The 16,190-nt window shown below is 33.2% G+C and overlaps 1 protein-coding gene across 2 annotated transcripts; it reads right to left on the reverse strand.

Annotated features, from left to right (window-relative positions):
- Positions 1-939: 939 nt before the first annotated feature.
- LOC128238394 (CUE domain-containing protein 2-like) lies at positions 940-13,201 on the reverse strand. 2 transcript variants are annotated; one of them, XM_052954284.1, is made up of 10 exons: positions 13,118-13,174; positions 10,634-10,701; positions 9,410-9,517; positions 8,433-8,576; positions 7,648-7,697; positions 7,229-7,365; positions 6,276-6,461; positions 5,678-5,748; positions 4,876-4,936; positions 940-3,406 (listed from the first exon to the last, which is right to left on the reverse strand). In XM_052954284.1, the coding sequence occupies exons 3-10, from the start codon at positions 9,487-9,489 to the stop codon at positions 3,260-3,262; spliced, it is 876 nt and encodes a 291-aa protein (XP_052810244.1). In that variant the 5' UTR covers positions 9,490-9,517; positions 10,634-10,701; positions 13,118-13,174; the 3' UTR covers positions 940-3,259. The 2 variants fall into 2 exon arrangements, with proteins under 2 accessions (XP_052810244.1, XP_052810243.1); XM_052954283.1 differs by lacking the exon at positions 10,634-10,701 and having other exon boundaries at positions 13,118-13,201.
- Positions 13,202-16,190: the final 2,989 nt, after the last annotated feature.

Consider the following 16,190-nt stretch of genomic DNA (forward strand, 5'->3'; position numbering starts at 1 on the left):
ACATAGTGGACCTTCTGTCAGAGATGGGTTCCAGCCCCCACACCCAGCCCCTTGTAGTCCGGCACCTCTGTGAGTGCATCTACACCTTCTCCCAGCACCTTCGCCTGGTGGCCCGTGGGGAAGCCTCCCTTGACCCTTTCAAGTTTAACAATATGTACTACATTTTCTCTGCCTGCCAGCATGCTCTGATTACCAGCGTGGTCAGCCAGATGGACAGTAGTGTGAGAGAACTGGTCACTCAAAGGCTTGAGGACTCCTTGCTACACTTGACAGAATCTTTCCCGTTGTTTGCCCATGCCATTTGGAAGCTACTGAGAAGTTTATGATAATTTTAATAAATTATTTATTACATTTATAACATCTTTTTATAAAAGACATGATCATATCAGAAAAAGTCATTATTTCAGCTTGGGGAGGGGGGTGTGTCTGAACAAAAGTGATGAGATATTTTTATCATTCAAAAATCTCTAACATCGGCCAAAGCTCAAAAACTTAAGATATTTATATGAAACTTGGTACATAAATTACCGGTGAAGTTTCGCATCCTTTATGTAGCGAGCCCATGATTGTGGATTTTTATATTTGTCGAGTTATGCCCCTAGATTGTCAGAAAAAAATGAACCTGAAATCCGCTTCCATTGCTTGCTTTACCATTGGGCTTATCAGCACCTATGTGTGGTCACTGAGGTATGTGTGCAAAACTTACCAAACTGCAACAGTAAAACAAACATGCATGACTATAAAAATCCACATCTTTGATATGTCAAGCAAAAACTTTTTTTCACAAATCCAAAGTCATCGAAATTAGACTTGGATGTTTAACACTCGTGCTTATTAGCATCAAATATTTTTAGCAAGCCTATAATGCATTTTACAAGTGCAGGGTTTGTGTCGTATTGCTAATTTCAACCATATTCATGACGATAAAGACACAGTAAATGAACATTTTGCTTTCATTTATTAAGAAATATAAAACATTACTTGGCATTTACAGTGACTGCAGCGACAGTAATCAATAAAACCAAAAAAATAATATAAATGTAAAATATACTGTAAGCCTAAAAAGACATGTACACAACAGTAAGCATATACAGTACGTACAACTGACATGATAACGTTATGTACTTCTTTGACCTGATTTTTAACTATAAACATCATGAACATGATAATGTTAGACTCTTTTTTAATGATGTACATCTGTATACAATGGACATGTTAACTTCATGTACTTCTTTAATGGCATGTTGTACATCTGTATACAGTGAACATAACTTAGTAAGTATTTCTTAAATGACATGACATACATCTGTATACAATGGACATGATAATTTCAAGAACTTTTTAAATGACATCATGTACATCTGTATACACTGGACATAATAACTTCAAGCTCTTCTTTAATAACATGATGTATATTTGTATACAATGGACATGATAATGTAAAGCTCTTTTTTCAAGTACTTCTTTAATGACATGATGTACATCTGTATACAATGGACATGATAATGTAAAGCTCTTCTTTGATAACTTCAAGTACTTCTTTGATAACTTCAAGTACTTCTTTAATGACATGATGTACATCTGTATACAATGGACATGATAATGTAAAGCTCTTCTTTGATAACTTCAAGCTCTTCTTTGATAACTTCAAGTACTTCTTTAATGACATGATGTACATCTGTATACAATGGACATGATAATGTAAAGCTCTTTTTTCAAGTACTTCTTTAATGACATGATGTACATCTGTATACAATGGACATGATAATGTAAAGCTCTTCTTTGATAACTTCAAGTACTTCTTTAATGACATGATTTTGAACACAAGTTGGTTTTATTTTCATAAAAAAACAAGATTGGAAGAAATTTCATTGGGCTATAATGAATAAATTATTTGGCCTTACCAACCCACATTTTAAAGGGAAGGTAGGTGTAGATAGTTTTGATTTATTTACTCCCTAACCCCTTAACACCATAATGAAAAATGAAAGAAAGAAAAAAGCCAAGAGGTAGAATTCAATATTGATCTTATCTTTATCCTTGGATATGCCTGTGTTTCCATTAAGCCTATTGGTCAGCTATATACCGGCCAATCAAAACACTTAAATTCTAATCTAAAACTTAAGATCAATCTAAAGTTGGTTATTGAGTTGGGTCAGGTTGAGAGTATTTCTTAGGTCAGTCAAAAGGCTTATCAAACTATTTATAGATTGTGGCTGTAATTTTGTTCAATTGGTCTACAAGAATATGGCTGCATACCAGAGCATTTCAACATTATTATATAATTTATAATATGATATCTTTCGTTTCTACATTGTGCTGTCAATTGAAACAATACACAAATTAATATAATATATAAACTCTCATTTGAGAAAAATCTTTAGAATGCTTTTATAACTAACTAACTAAAACTAATATATGACTTAAGTAATAATTAGATGACATGAAGTAAATTCTAAATGAATAAGAATGGGTGGAGCGAGCGAAGCGAATGAACCATTCTTAATCACTAGCAATTACTTGAAGCTTCATGTCATTAAACTGACTAAGAATACAACCTCATTGGCTGATACATTGACAATGCAAATTCTGACACAGAGTGGCAGTAGGCGGACCTTTAAACACCCGCAAAAGGTGAAAAAAATTAACAATTAGGTCTAGTATATAATGATTGCCTATCTGCAATTTTATTGGTTTATAGTGTAGGTTTTATTCTAATGGTAATTTGGGAGTTGTTATCATCAAAGGCTGTCTAAAGATTGTATCTTTGTTGCAATCCCATTTGCATCCGCAAAAAAACACTAACAATGTTTTGGTGTTGATGTGTGATCTTACATCACACATGATATAACAGTTGCTTTTTCTACTTTTAAAAATGACAAGGTTAAAGTGACACCCTTTTTGTCACAATTTCTAAATGTAAAAAAATAACAACAGAATCATCTATACCCTAAGATATAAAAAAATAAAACAATCAGATTGTTGGTGTATCTTGTTCACAAATATCTACTCTAGGATATAAAAAAAAATAACATTAAACAATCAGATTATCTTTTCATCGCAACTTCTTCACAAATATCCACCCTAAGATACAAAAAAATAAAAATAAACAATCAGATTATTTTTTCACAGATATCATTGTTCTACAACATAATAATGGACAAAACTACACATTCGAACATTCTGAACCCTAATCTGAATATCACAAAATGTCATTATCATAAAAATTATCATAAATATAGCAAAAACGCCATAAAAACTAGTGAAATCTGTATTTCTTGGCAGGTTTAAGGTTGATGTATGTCTTTTTCATCTCCTCTGAGTCATCTTTTTTAATCTCAGTGAACTTCTGACCTTTGGTGTTCACAACCTGGCTGTCAAGGTAACGTACAAGCTTCTTGGACTCCTGAAATGTACATTACATACTGGTTTTATAATAAATATTTACCGTTAATGACTGGGTATTAGACGCCCTTTTTTCCCTCGGATTTCGATGCAAAAAAATGCCTGCGTATAATGCCCAGTAACAATTTTTTTAACTTTTTTTCTGAAGTCGATTTCAAGCCGAGAGTTTGTTTAGATTTATGAAGAAAGGGATGTTACTCACGTCATATTGATCGAGTATATACGAGTTAAAACGGCAGTTGAAGATCGGGATACAGTATATCGTAAGACGTTTATAATTTAAACAAAAATATTTTTCGATTAAAGTTATTAAATATTATTTTGAATAATAAATTAAATTGAACAATAATTAAACTTGCATATAAAAAAGCAAAGTTGGGCACTGTCAAAATATTTTTTGTCAGTTGTACAAGAAGGTGTGAAAAACTCGACTGCCTTTAACCTGTTTAACATACCAATACTACAAACTGTTGCGATAATGGTCTTGTTTTTTCGCACTTTGTCACATTCTTTATTCTTTTCTGAAGGTGTTGACATTTTGAGAACAAACCCGTACAATATAAGGTTTTTGCATCACTTAACTTTTCATTCTCGACAGTTTATCATTGTATGGTTTTAAAGATAACTGTCGCCATTTTCACGAAAAAAAAAACTTTTTTGTCACTGTCAACAAACATGGTGGCCGAAAATGCCAGACGATTTGACATCTTTTCTATGCGTCTTTTAACCAAAAACATAGATTAAAAGTTTTTTCTTGGACTTTTTCCTGCGTCTAAAACCCCCTATCGTCTTATACCCAGTCATTTACGGTATAAGTAATTTAGTACCAATATGTATTAACTGTCAAATATTGTGTTCCATTTATAGAGGAGATTTACATGCACCTTACAAAGACAGGGATGCCAACACAAATTTGTAAAAAAAGAGGGAACCAGTACAAAATATGTGGATATGTGGACACTTTTTTTTGTATAGATCAGGTTCAAGGCAACATTTTTAATTTCAAAGTTTTGAGGCCAAAAAGCAGGAAATCAGCTGAAAAGAATAAAATTGGCATTCCTGTATAGATAAACAATTTTACATTTAGAAACTATAACTGTGCAAATAGCCTTGTCCAGATCTCCAATGTTTTAACTACCAGTAGTAAGGTCACGTTAACCTTTAACCCAAAATCAACATGGGCCATTAACTGACCATCAGCAATGTGCACACCAAGTTTGACTTTACAGACAGTCATTACTGATTGGAGATAAGGTTATCCTATGATACCTGCGCCACCAGACAAAGTAGTGATGAAATGATTATAGAGTATATTCGATAAATCGCCGCTGACAATGTTATGCCTGACAATCAATAGTGTCCAAAATGTTACTTCAAGTAATTATGTATCTTTTTGTTATGCTGTAGCACAAACTTGATAGTGTGCATCATTTTGCTATTTCAAGAATTCCTTTATAAGCTATGACTTACTGTCTTTGGAGCAGATGGTTTGTGTTGCCTTTTGTCTTCATCCACGTCTATAAAGCCATACCTGCATTAAAAAATCAGCTATATCAAAATAGTTTATACAGAATGTTGGAACCATTACATGACAAGAAGTTTAGTTACAAGCGTAAAATTTGCTCATTTTGTAGAAATGGAAAAAAAGTAATTTTTTAGCAAATTTCTTCTATTTTAGGTTATGTAAAACTAAAATCTTGTAAAGATGATGCACCCCCTTAAAAGTTATGATCAGAAACAATAATATGATGGTTACAATATTTAATGCAGTCGGATTAAGTGCTTAAGTTTAAGGAAATTTACATGTATCTTTGTTAAGATGAAGTTTGATTTCAATTCTTTAAGTAAGTAATTGAGGGCGAGCTTAACAGAGATACAGTGGGCATGCACAGATCAGTTTCTTAAATTGTTTTTGCTTACTTTCATCAACAAAAGTTTGAATGTGATTTCTCTATATCAAACATACTATGGGTGGGAGGGTATGGCAGTTTAGCTCTCCTCAATTCTTCACTCAAAGAATCTAAATCAAACTTCATCTTAACCAAGGTAAGTTTCGGTAAAAAAAAAATGAACAGAAGCATGAATATTGTGATTTACCCAATCACATTTTCCTCAGTTACAGGGTGCCAAAATCAAACACATGTATTATTAGTTAACATTATTATTTATAGTTTAGTCATAAATTTACATATTTATATACATACAAGAAAATACCATTATCATTTTTATACATAAACATGTGGCATATGTATCATACATGAATAAATAATACCTTTCCATAAGTTTTTCCTTTGCTTTTTTGTCATCTAAGGGTGTAATGGCTTTAGATTTCTTCTGTTTTGCCTAGAATAGAAATATACATTTTTTTCATTTTTCAAGTAAAACTGATGAATTATATTATTATACATAATATAACAAGTGGTCATAGTACAAGCTCCCAAGTCATGCACCATGCAAATTCTATAAGCAGAAATGGACAGTTCAAATGGCATTTGGGTGGTTATTTCATACTGGCCCTTCTTAACATAACAAATGTGTTTACTTGGCAAATTTGTAGGATATAATTGTAAGCTACCACTTCAATAGTTAAATGTTGGTTTTATTCATACAGAAAAACTTGTATCCACTGTATTAAAGTGATAATAAGGAGTATATTGTGTAAAATTTTAGCACAAAAATGTGTTTTAAATGCCCTTATAAATCAAACATTTCCAGGATCCCTGGCTGGTTAATTTTCCATTCGAATGGTTTAACCAAAACTTACTGAAAACCCTGTACAGTTTTTAGAGCAAATCTGAAATACAGGTAGTGACATGGGCATTTAAACTTGTAATATCAAGTTCTTTTATTGTAACATGGATGAAACCGACCTGTTTATCTTGTGTGATTGCAAGCCCGGCCTCCTGTCTGTAAAGCACGAGCTGTACAGCGGCCTCCACGTCGCCCTGTGCCCCCTGTAGGCAGTGATCCAGCTCGAGTCGCAGCGTGCCAGGAAACATCTCCACCAGTGTGTCTAGAACGCTGTCAACCTCCTCTTGTGACGACTCTGAGCAGCTCTGAAACAAACACAAACAATGTAAATATTTTATCGTGAGATTTACCACATCATTGTTCAAAGCTGACTTCAAAGATACCTTGATTGTTATACATCCGACAACATGTTCTGTTGGCAGAATAAGACAGAGTTGGTTAAAATTCGATTTTTTTTTTCAGGATTGGTGACCATTAAAACCAACAATGCAAGACAGATGCAGGTTTGTAAGTAAATGTAACACATATGAGAAGGAGAAACGTCTCATCAGTTGAAGCAAATCTTTATGTATTATCTTTAAGTATAATCCATCTTCAAATCGTCTGTCGGATTGGCTTTACTAGCTCTGTAACACGCACTGAAGGAAAATATGCCCTTGTCAGTGCCAGCTGTTTATGGCTGAATACATTTAGTGTTTAATGTTCAAGTCTGTTCTTCTAAACAAAATGCTCTCATAATGCTTTTCACTTTTCAAACATCCATATAAGTTATCAAGCTGCATGTACGAGTATGCAACATAAATGTTGTACTAGAATCTATTTAAACAAATTTTAAATAGATAGATAATAATTGGGTCAAACAAATCAACTGTATCCATCATCTGCAGCGGGACTTATCAACCAAATCCATTATCCACATCACAGTTAAATTAATCAACCAATTCCATTATATTTAGTATAACCAATCAAGAAAATCATTTGCGTGTAATCAATCAAAGAAATTCATCATCTGCAATAATTAAATCAAATCCATCATCCGCAGTCCAACCAATCAATAAAATCCATCATTCACCCTGTCACTGTCCCCTGTAGAGTTCTGGTTGCGGACCCTTGCCTGTGCTCTGGTGTCAGGCTCTATCTTGCAGGCCCCAAAGATCAAGTCTGGGTTCAAAGCTGGGAATGTGGGCTCATCTGATGCCCCAGAGCTACCTGCAAGAGAAACATGGAATTTCTTATTGCTAATGAACATTCAATATATTAACATTAGTTAACAGTAATCCAACATATAAAATGGAACATTTTTTTAAAACAATAAATATATCAATTAAAGCATAAAAGTAAAGATGAAAAGATATGGAATGCATTGAATTGTACATAAAGAATATGCATGTACATGTAACATTTCTTATCTTGTATAATACATATATAAATTCACAAAAAAACGTAAGACCATTTTGATTCCATTAATTTAAGAAAACAAATCCACCTTACCCTCTTTTAAAGCTGAGGCCAGCTCAAACATCCACTCACAGACTTTAACACTGAAACAGAGAAAGGAATACAGTGAATAGGAGCTTTTCTTTTGCATTTTATTTTTGATATCTTTTGATAATTTATTTCTCAATGATATTTATTATTTACACAAATACCATAATTTAATAAGCTGAACTAACAGTTACAGCTTATTGATATGCCATAGTCACATGTCTACTGGTCAAAAGCAAGCAAGTCGTGGAGATGAAATATCTAGGAAAAGCGTGGTAAATCAACTTTACATTCATTTAGTATAACCTGCATTTGAAACAAACATCAAAAAATCAAGTTTATCAACTTGAAATGTAATAAAGAAAACAATTTTGTTTCCAGAAATAGGTCTTTGGGACTCAAACCTATTAGATTCCTTCAATACATTGCAGTAAACTAAACAAACAAATGGCTAATGGTAATCCAACACAATTTTTAATAATTGGATACCATTTTTTACATTAATTATGAGAGATTGAAAACTGATCAACAGTGTAAACTCATCATGGAGTTTATATTTACAATTATCGTTTATGGTAAAATAACTTTTAATAGATGCCAATTATAGACCTTTCTGGGTTTTTTTGCATTATTATTGCTCATTGAAACAACACTATCAATTAAAGATGCTATGTATAGAGATACAATCAAAGTCACTGCACATTCTCATGAAAAAAAAATATTGAAAAAATAATAACCTTGACAAATAATTAAAACTATATGTTAAAAAAACACACTATATGTTCTCCCACCTGTCTATTTCTCCGAAGCCTGGAATGTATGCATCCATGACCTCTATGAACTGGTCCACGTCAATATCCTCCTCCGGACTCTCTCCATCTCCTAGGTCCTCCAGAATACTCAGCACATAGCTCAGTACTATCTCATCAACATCACTGGCAATCAGAAATAAAATAACAATGAGGGTTATCTAGTTGTATACTCACCCAAGAGGTTGTTAGTTCCATCTCCACCAGGGGCTGTACATATTTAATAACCACCTTAGCTTATAATTTTAAGATTAGAATCCAAGTGTTTTGATTGGACCATTAAAATAACTGGCCAATGGACTGAATGGAATCACTGAGGCATGTCTAAGGAAAAGGATAAGAATGTTATTGAGAATGGTCCCAGGAGTTACAGTCTTTCAGTTGAGATTTTAAACCAAGGTCCTGTGTACGGTGGTTAAGCCGGCATGTTAAAGAACCAGGGATGCTTCCAACAGTGCTTCTGTATCTTGCACTATCCTCCAAAACCTAAAATCACTAATGCACTTATGGGCAACTGGTGGCGACGATAAATAAATGCAAACACACACACACACCTTCCAGTATTTTCGTGGCCACAAAAAGCAAACCAGTACTCTTCCGTCTCAGTACTCCAGCTGAGGTCAAAATAGCAGGAGGGATACATTCTATCACTGATAACTGATAAGACTATTTTGTCTGTTTAAACTTTGGATGCTCCTAGTTTAAAGTGATACTATGGGAACTGCTAAACCAGAAGTGATGCAAATTATTTATAAATACAATACATTATCTTTTTTACTATAAACTACATTTTATAAAGTTTTAAGTAAGAACAGACTAGAACACAACCATGATTTTTGTATATTAACATTGTTTTTTAAACCAAGTAATGTATATGAAGAAAATGTATTCAAAATACAGATTTATGTGTACTGCATATGCAATTATTGTATTTTGTATAATATGTTCCTTCAATGTACCTCACATGATCTTCAAGTGTGTGCTGCTTCAGGAAATTTACTAAAGCTGACTGCACTGAGGTTTCACTGCCACAAGCCATCTAGCCCATCTGTCTGCACAGTGCACGTCTAGAAGAAAACCAATTGTATTTACAACATACAATAATACAATGAAAACTACAGGGACAATCCAAGTTCTCAAAAATTCAAGATGAACCCTGTTTATAGCAGCAAGGCAATGTCCCAAACAACAATGAACTAGAGACAAAAACGAGTTAACAACACAGACAAGACAAAGTCATAGAAATAATTACTATAATCTGAAATATTTAAGACTCAGTGGCACTCAAAAAATAACACAACTAGTGACCGTTCTTGTCAAAGTAATTGACTTAAATAATAAATGGATTTAACATATATCGGAATCGTAAAGCATTTACAGGAGGTCACAGGTTCAAGCCTTGTCATAATAAAAATAACAACAATTATTAAAAAATAGTACCAATTATAACTTTCTAGCGAGGCACTAGGTATTACTGGGAAATTTGGTATATTTGTTTACAGAGTTACTAGTTAAAATCCAGAAAATTCAAATTTTCCTGTGAGGGATTTAACATTAACAGAAGATATGCACATGAGTTTATGTTGGAGTCAGGACATGTCTGAGATGATAATGTCAATCATTCTGAACAAATGCTAAGGCCTAAAAAAAAAAATGTCCGTTTTGGGTAACCCGACCCCACCTATAAAAATGCGCCGACCTAAAAAATTTTTTTGGCCTAATGATAAAATATTCTGGCAATAAGATAATCAGGAATAGCTTTACAATCAAACCCGCCTCTGGAAGTAGGCTTAGTCCACCTAGATGGACGTCATTGAGTCTTTTGATGATATTTGTACTAAGCAGATTCAGACAGAGATACATTAAAGATAACAAAAGTTAAAGTGATAAAAATGCATCCATGAATGGCAGTGGATGCTCATTATTGTAGCTAAAAGTATGCCGAGCAGGTTATGAGGACACAGTCACTGAGTTGCAACCAAGGTGCGTCAATAAGGAGTCGGGGCGAAAAGGCCCAGTACCAGAAAGGCCCGGTCCAGAAAGGCCTGGTCCAGAAAGGCCTACTTTTAAATCAAAGGAAACACTTGCAGAGAAGAGGCAACGTCCGTTGTCAGCTTCAAGACAACACCATAAGGACGCTCGCAGACGAGTACTTGAATGGAGACATGAGGACTTCTGAATACCTTGGAAGGATTGGAGATGTATATCGTCTGCGTAAGAGATTTGCTGCCACATCTCTCAGTCAGCAATCCTGATACATTATTACATTGTTAAACACATTAACCTTGTGAAAAATGTATTATTATGTCTGTCAATAAAAAAATGTTAATGTCACGCTGTTTAATTTTTTCTGTACCCACTGAAAATGGTGCAATTCTGAATTCCTGAAATGATTTAAAAGATTATTTAAGACATTATGCCATTTTTAATAAATATTCACTTCTATATATCTAAGATAACGACAGTTATCAAAGATAAAACATAAAACTGGGCCTTTCTGGTACAGGGCCTTTCTGGAAGTGGGCCTTTTGACCCGCATTCGTCAATAAACAGGGTAAGTGACAGGATACATTTATCAAGTAGCTACAATAATGAGCGATCAGGGATACTTTTTTTTATTATTTTGACATTTCTTATGTATCCCTGTAACGCTACAACTCTCTACCATTTAACAACGGGCGAAATGATATACTGTAATAATATGCATTGATGTTGAATAATAATGACAAAGTTGTTCAATTTTTATCCGACAGTGATATGAACTGGATTTAATTTGTCATTAGAGTCGTTATTTTCAAATTAATATATTTAATGGGTCACGAATACCGTTATACATGTACACGACCAGTCATATTTGTCCCAGATTTACCGATATCGGGGATACTTGATAAACGATGGAGGGATACTTGATAAACAATGGACACTTGTGTTTTATGATAACTAAACATGTTTTTTGGGCATACTGACATAACTTAATATGTCATACATGTGATAATTTCTTGGGTCGATTCCGGGACACTCGTCGTAATGTCAACGCACACTAGGGGGGTCCGGGGGCATGCCCCCCTGGAAATTTTTTTAAATGGGGAACGTCTGTGGTGCATTCTAGAGCATATCTGGGGCTATTTTAGTCGTTTTTAACGTCGGGAAAATGTACCTATTTTGACTGCCAAGAGATATTTTTTACTTGACATGGTTGTTTTTTTTTCTGCATTTTCTTGAAAAAATAAAACCACCAGATATTTTCCCAGGTTTTAAATGAAGTGCTAACCAGGAGGATAAATCATGCAGTCTACTTTCGGTTTCATCAAAACAGGAAATAAACAACTATACGGGCACCTGTTTTCCCGCGCTTTTGAGAACATGCGTTACAAAACATTTATTTTTTCATCACATTTAAAACGTTTGCAATTTATGACACACAATATTTTCCAGACGATAAAGAAGATTTTCCAGTCGATGAGCTTTTTTCCCGTTTGGAGATGCATATAATTTTGATAGAGACGTGTCAACAATCGGCTGTATAAAGCGATCACATGACTTACCATGGTCACGTGATTAAAGCACTCTATATAACCACCTGTAAACCCCATATCGTCAGTTTTATTTCGGCCTAAAAATACACACGATAGTTCGAAAAAAAGTTAAAAACACTAAAATTCCTTATGAACGCGCAAGTTGTTTAAAGTATAACTATCGACTTTGAAATTTGAAAGGAATATGGGATGTTTTCCGTGTTTTAATTTTTTTTTTTTACTCATTTTGTCACTTTCTTTGAACTTACCTTCATGCTCGTTTGTCGGTAAAATGTGTGAAAAATATCAATTCATCAATTAAAAGCTATCATTCATAAGACCAAACAATTCCATATGAAAACAATGAATTTGTAAACAAGAACCCTCCACCACTTGTTAAGCACAACAATAGGCCGATAGATCAATTATCGGGAGATTGACGATGACCTCGACGACACACGTACCAATTAACAGATTAGTGTCAACATGTCCTGTGTTTTACGACCAGTGTCCCGGACAGGCAAAATAGCTGACTTACATTGGTAAAATTAAGATAATCAATTCCGATTCCGAGATTTTTTTTTTCGTTTTTTTTTTATGACTTTCCGGGACAAACATGCACCCTCCGTGACTCCGTGACAGAGATACGATTTCCGGGACAATCCCGGACGTCCGGGACGTTATCACATGTATGATATGTGTTTAATAGTAGGCAACAATATTTTCGTAGAAATTTGAATTTATAACAGAGATAATTTCAAAATTGTGGCCGCAGGGATTCTCTGCGCAAGGACTGCTTGCTACTTTTTGCTGGGATGGTGGACGTCACGAGTCTGCCATATTAAAAAAATCGTCAAAAGACCCGTTGATGGCCATTTAGGTGGACTAATTTATCAAGTAGGTTTTTCGGAAATGTATTTCATAAATCTTAAATCATACAATCTGAAAGAGGAACAGATTATTGCAACATGGTCTGATGCTCATATATCATATGTGACAAAACGATCAAATTTCGGACATGACTTCATATTTAGTTGACTTCAATCAGGGAAATTCGAACATACAAATATAGTGAGTTATGTGTTTTTTTATGGAGAATAAAAAGAGAAGATATTTCTCTAATTTTGCGTGAAAATTATACAATAAGTTTACTTTTTGATATGCTGCTATCGAATTTCTTAATTTCTTAATCGATCTTTACTAAGCTTTTAAAACTTTGTTGACAGTCGAATGCGCATGCGCAATTTATTTTTTATGAAGCAGTCAACAACTTGTATCTCGTGATCCGTAAAAACCGGGAGGTATAAATCACATTTTAATCTCAACGAAAGAGCAGACAAACACGTAAAAATCCATTTTATTTGAAGTCTTCTATGCAATGAAACCCTTTGACGAAAAATATCCTGCCAGGTTTTTTGCCTGGGTGGCGGCCTCTCCAGGCCTATCAAAATCCCGGTGAACAAATGAAGGAAAAATGAGAGGATTGGAAAAGGGAGGATGTGGACTGAGGGAAAGGGAAAATAGTATTGGAAGACAGACGGTTGAATAAAATGCCAATTTATGTATGGTGTTTGGCTATTTCAAAGAGAGGTGTCTAAAAATCTATACGAATGGATAGCAGCATCTGTGAGGGATGGTGAAAAAGTACCATATACATTGATTTAAATTTGATTTAAACATATTTTATTGCCTTTTTTCTTTCAACATAATCGGTATTTACAACAATAATATAGAGTATACAAAAAGCAATTTAACCTTGGATATGTTTACCAAAAGTTTTCTTTTTTCTTCTAATAAAGTGTATCACCAAGTAATTTGTATCATCGCACTGCTCATTGTATCCAATTAGTTTCTATACATCCGGCTAGACCAGTTATGTGTCCACAATTGGCCAGTGTCTACGATACCGCGTATTTGCATCTAAATAACGGCGTAGATAACACTTATTAAAAAAAAACACGAGGTATTTAGAAAAATGAATTTTATTTCACTCGTGATCATAGAAAACTATATGTTTATTTCGCCGCTCGTGATAATATGCTTTTATAGGTTTGCTGCGTCAATTTGTTTAACTATTTGTTTGTCTCTACTGCCTGTTACCCAAAACCTTTTTAATTAAATATGTTTGAAAGTAATTTGCGATATAGGTTTGGAATTTTCCTGCAATCGATGATAAATATAGACAAAGCTATTTTAACTATTTTTTTGTATAATTTAAAATGCCTTGGTTATCGGGTGGTCACGTTGCGAATGCATGGGTAGCTTTTTAGTACCCGTTACCCGACCAATATGACATTACCATCTTGTCGCCTGATGCAGGTTGAAATGAATGGAATGGATGTTTCTTTTCACGTGCTTTTTCATAGTTGAAGTTCCGCCACCGTTTTGAATTGAAAAGAGAAGGCATTTCGTCTTGTCATTTGACAAAAGATAAAAAAAATCAATAGTACTTTATTATTTTAGACGCCATTGGGACCTTGCGCTACTTCAAATAGTGTATTTACTAGTAAATGACGGGTTTATTCTGCGGTTTGAAATGCATATATATATATATATATATATATATATATATATATATATATATATATATATATATATATATATATATATATATATATATATATATATATATATATATATATATATATATATATATATATATATATATATATATATATATATATATATATATATACGGGTACCCAGATATCCGCGAATAATTGATGAATGGGTACCCAGTCCAAATTCTACCCGTCCATGCTCTGATACAAACCTTAACATTGTATGTCTTAATTCGGTACCCCCCCCCCCCTCCCCCAAGCATTAGTTTAAACAATTATACAATTTCAGGATTTCTACGAATCCCTTAGAAGGAATTCTTTGCCGTATTGAAAAACCCTTCCATTTATTCGTGATCAGCATATCGTTAATTGATAAAATGTGATCTATTATAATGTTTTTGTCTTGCTTGACTTTTGATAGCCGAATCAACTACCATCTTGGACCAATAATTAATCCTACTCCTAGATCATACAGGCATTATTGTGCATCATGAAACATTTAAAAAGCAACCAATGACCTGAATATATGAAAGATCTTATTAATTTCTCGAATAATGTAAATTGAAATTTACGATCAACTTCAAAGGATATTGCAATATTGCCCAAAATTAGTGTCATATAAAAATTATACATGTAGTATCATATACATGTATGTAAAACACAGCGCATTGAACTCTCATTAACTTATTATAGCAGACTCTTCTGGAACAATTTACCTGAAGATAAGCAATCTGCACAAATAAATCTGCTAGAAATATTTACTAAACATACACCGTTTGTCTGATTTAAAGATGCCAGAAAATAATCTCCATAAACATTAATTATGCCTACGACCGCTAGTTAATGTGACTATTTTTTGTGTTAAATTGATACTGGTATAACTGTCAATTTTAAATAGGTTTAAAGCTGTTATACTTTTCTTTTTTATTGAACATCACCGACTTTAAAATATATTCACCAACAGTTATTTAATATTATGTACATACAAATGTTATTAAGAATCAATGTAAAATGTATTGTATTTGTTGATTGACTTTATTTTATTCGTTTTAAATAGATGACCACATTGTTAATAAGATGTTGACTGTATTGAATACTGGACTGTCTTTAGACGTATTGTTAAACTATATAACTGTGTCTGAATGTGTAAAATTATCATCTTAAAATAAATATGTTATTGTTAAAATTATATTTGTAATTTGACAGCATTTGAAACTCAATGTATGATTTATTTGGGACAACTTTAACATAATTTTTATTCTCAATGTACATTTATATTCACAATGTTGTGTGAATACTTTAGTATTCATTACGTGCCTGTATAAAGCCTCGTTATACTTTACATTTTCAATTTCCTCTTGTCCGTTAACTCTGTTTTTATTAAATGTAAGGAAATAAACTTTGAAACTACACTTAAAACTTTGTCTGCTAAATATAGACATTTTGAATTATTATGAAGAATTGTATTTGAATTTAAACTCATTTAAGTCAATTGTTTATTGAACATTCTAAAAAAAAAATAGTCTGTTTCAATAAATACTATAACATGATTTACACAGTTTTTCATATTTTTGGTGTGTTTTTATATCTTCCGGCTTCGGAAAAGATCTGTGTAGCAAAAACTAAGGATATTGTGGAATACGTTTTTGTTACCTCAGAAACTT

The sequence above is a fragment of the Mya arenaria genome, chromosome 6 (assembly GCF_026914265.1).
Source record: "Mya arenaria isolate MELC-2E11 chromosome 6, ASM2691426v1".
NCBI classification, from domain to species: Eukaryota; Metazoa; Mollusca; class Bivalvia; order Myida; family Myidae; genus Mya; species Mya arenaria.

What these genes read in the sequence shown, in the direction of transcription:
- LOC128238394 (XM_052954283.1), bottom strand. Translation starts at nt 9,489, where the DNA reads ATGGCTTGTGGCAGTGAAACCTCAGTGCAGTCAGCTTTAGTAAATTTC. An exon ending in CTACAGGGGACAGTGACAGG is followed by an intron (nt 6,462 to 7,228) that starts GTGAATGATGGA and finishes TGTTTGTTTCAG; the next exon opens with AGCTGCTCAGAGTCGTCACA. An exon ending in CAATCACACAAGATAAACAG is followed by an intron (nt 5,749 to 6,275) that starts GTCGGTTTCATC and finishes TTTCTATTCTAG; the next exon opens with GCAAAACAGAAGAAATCTAA.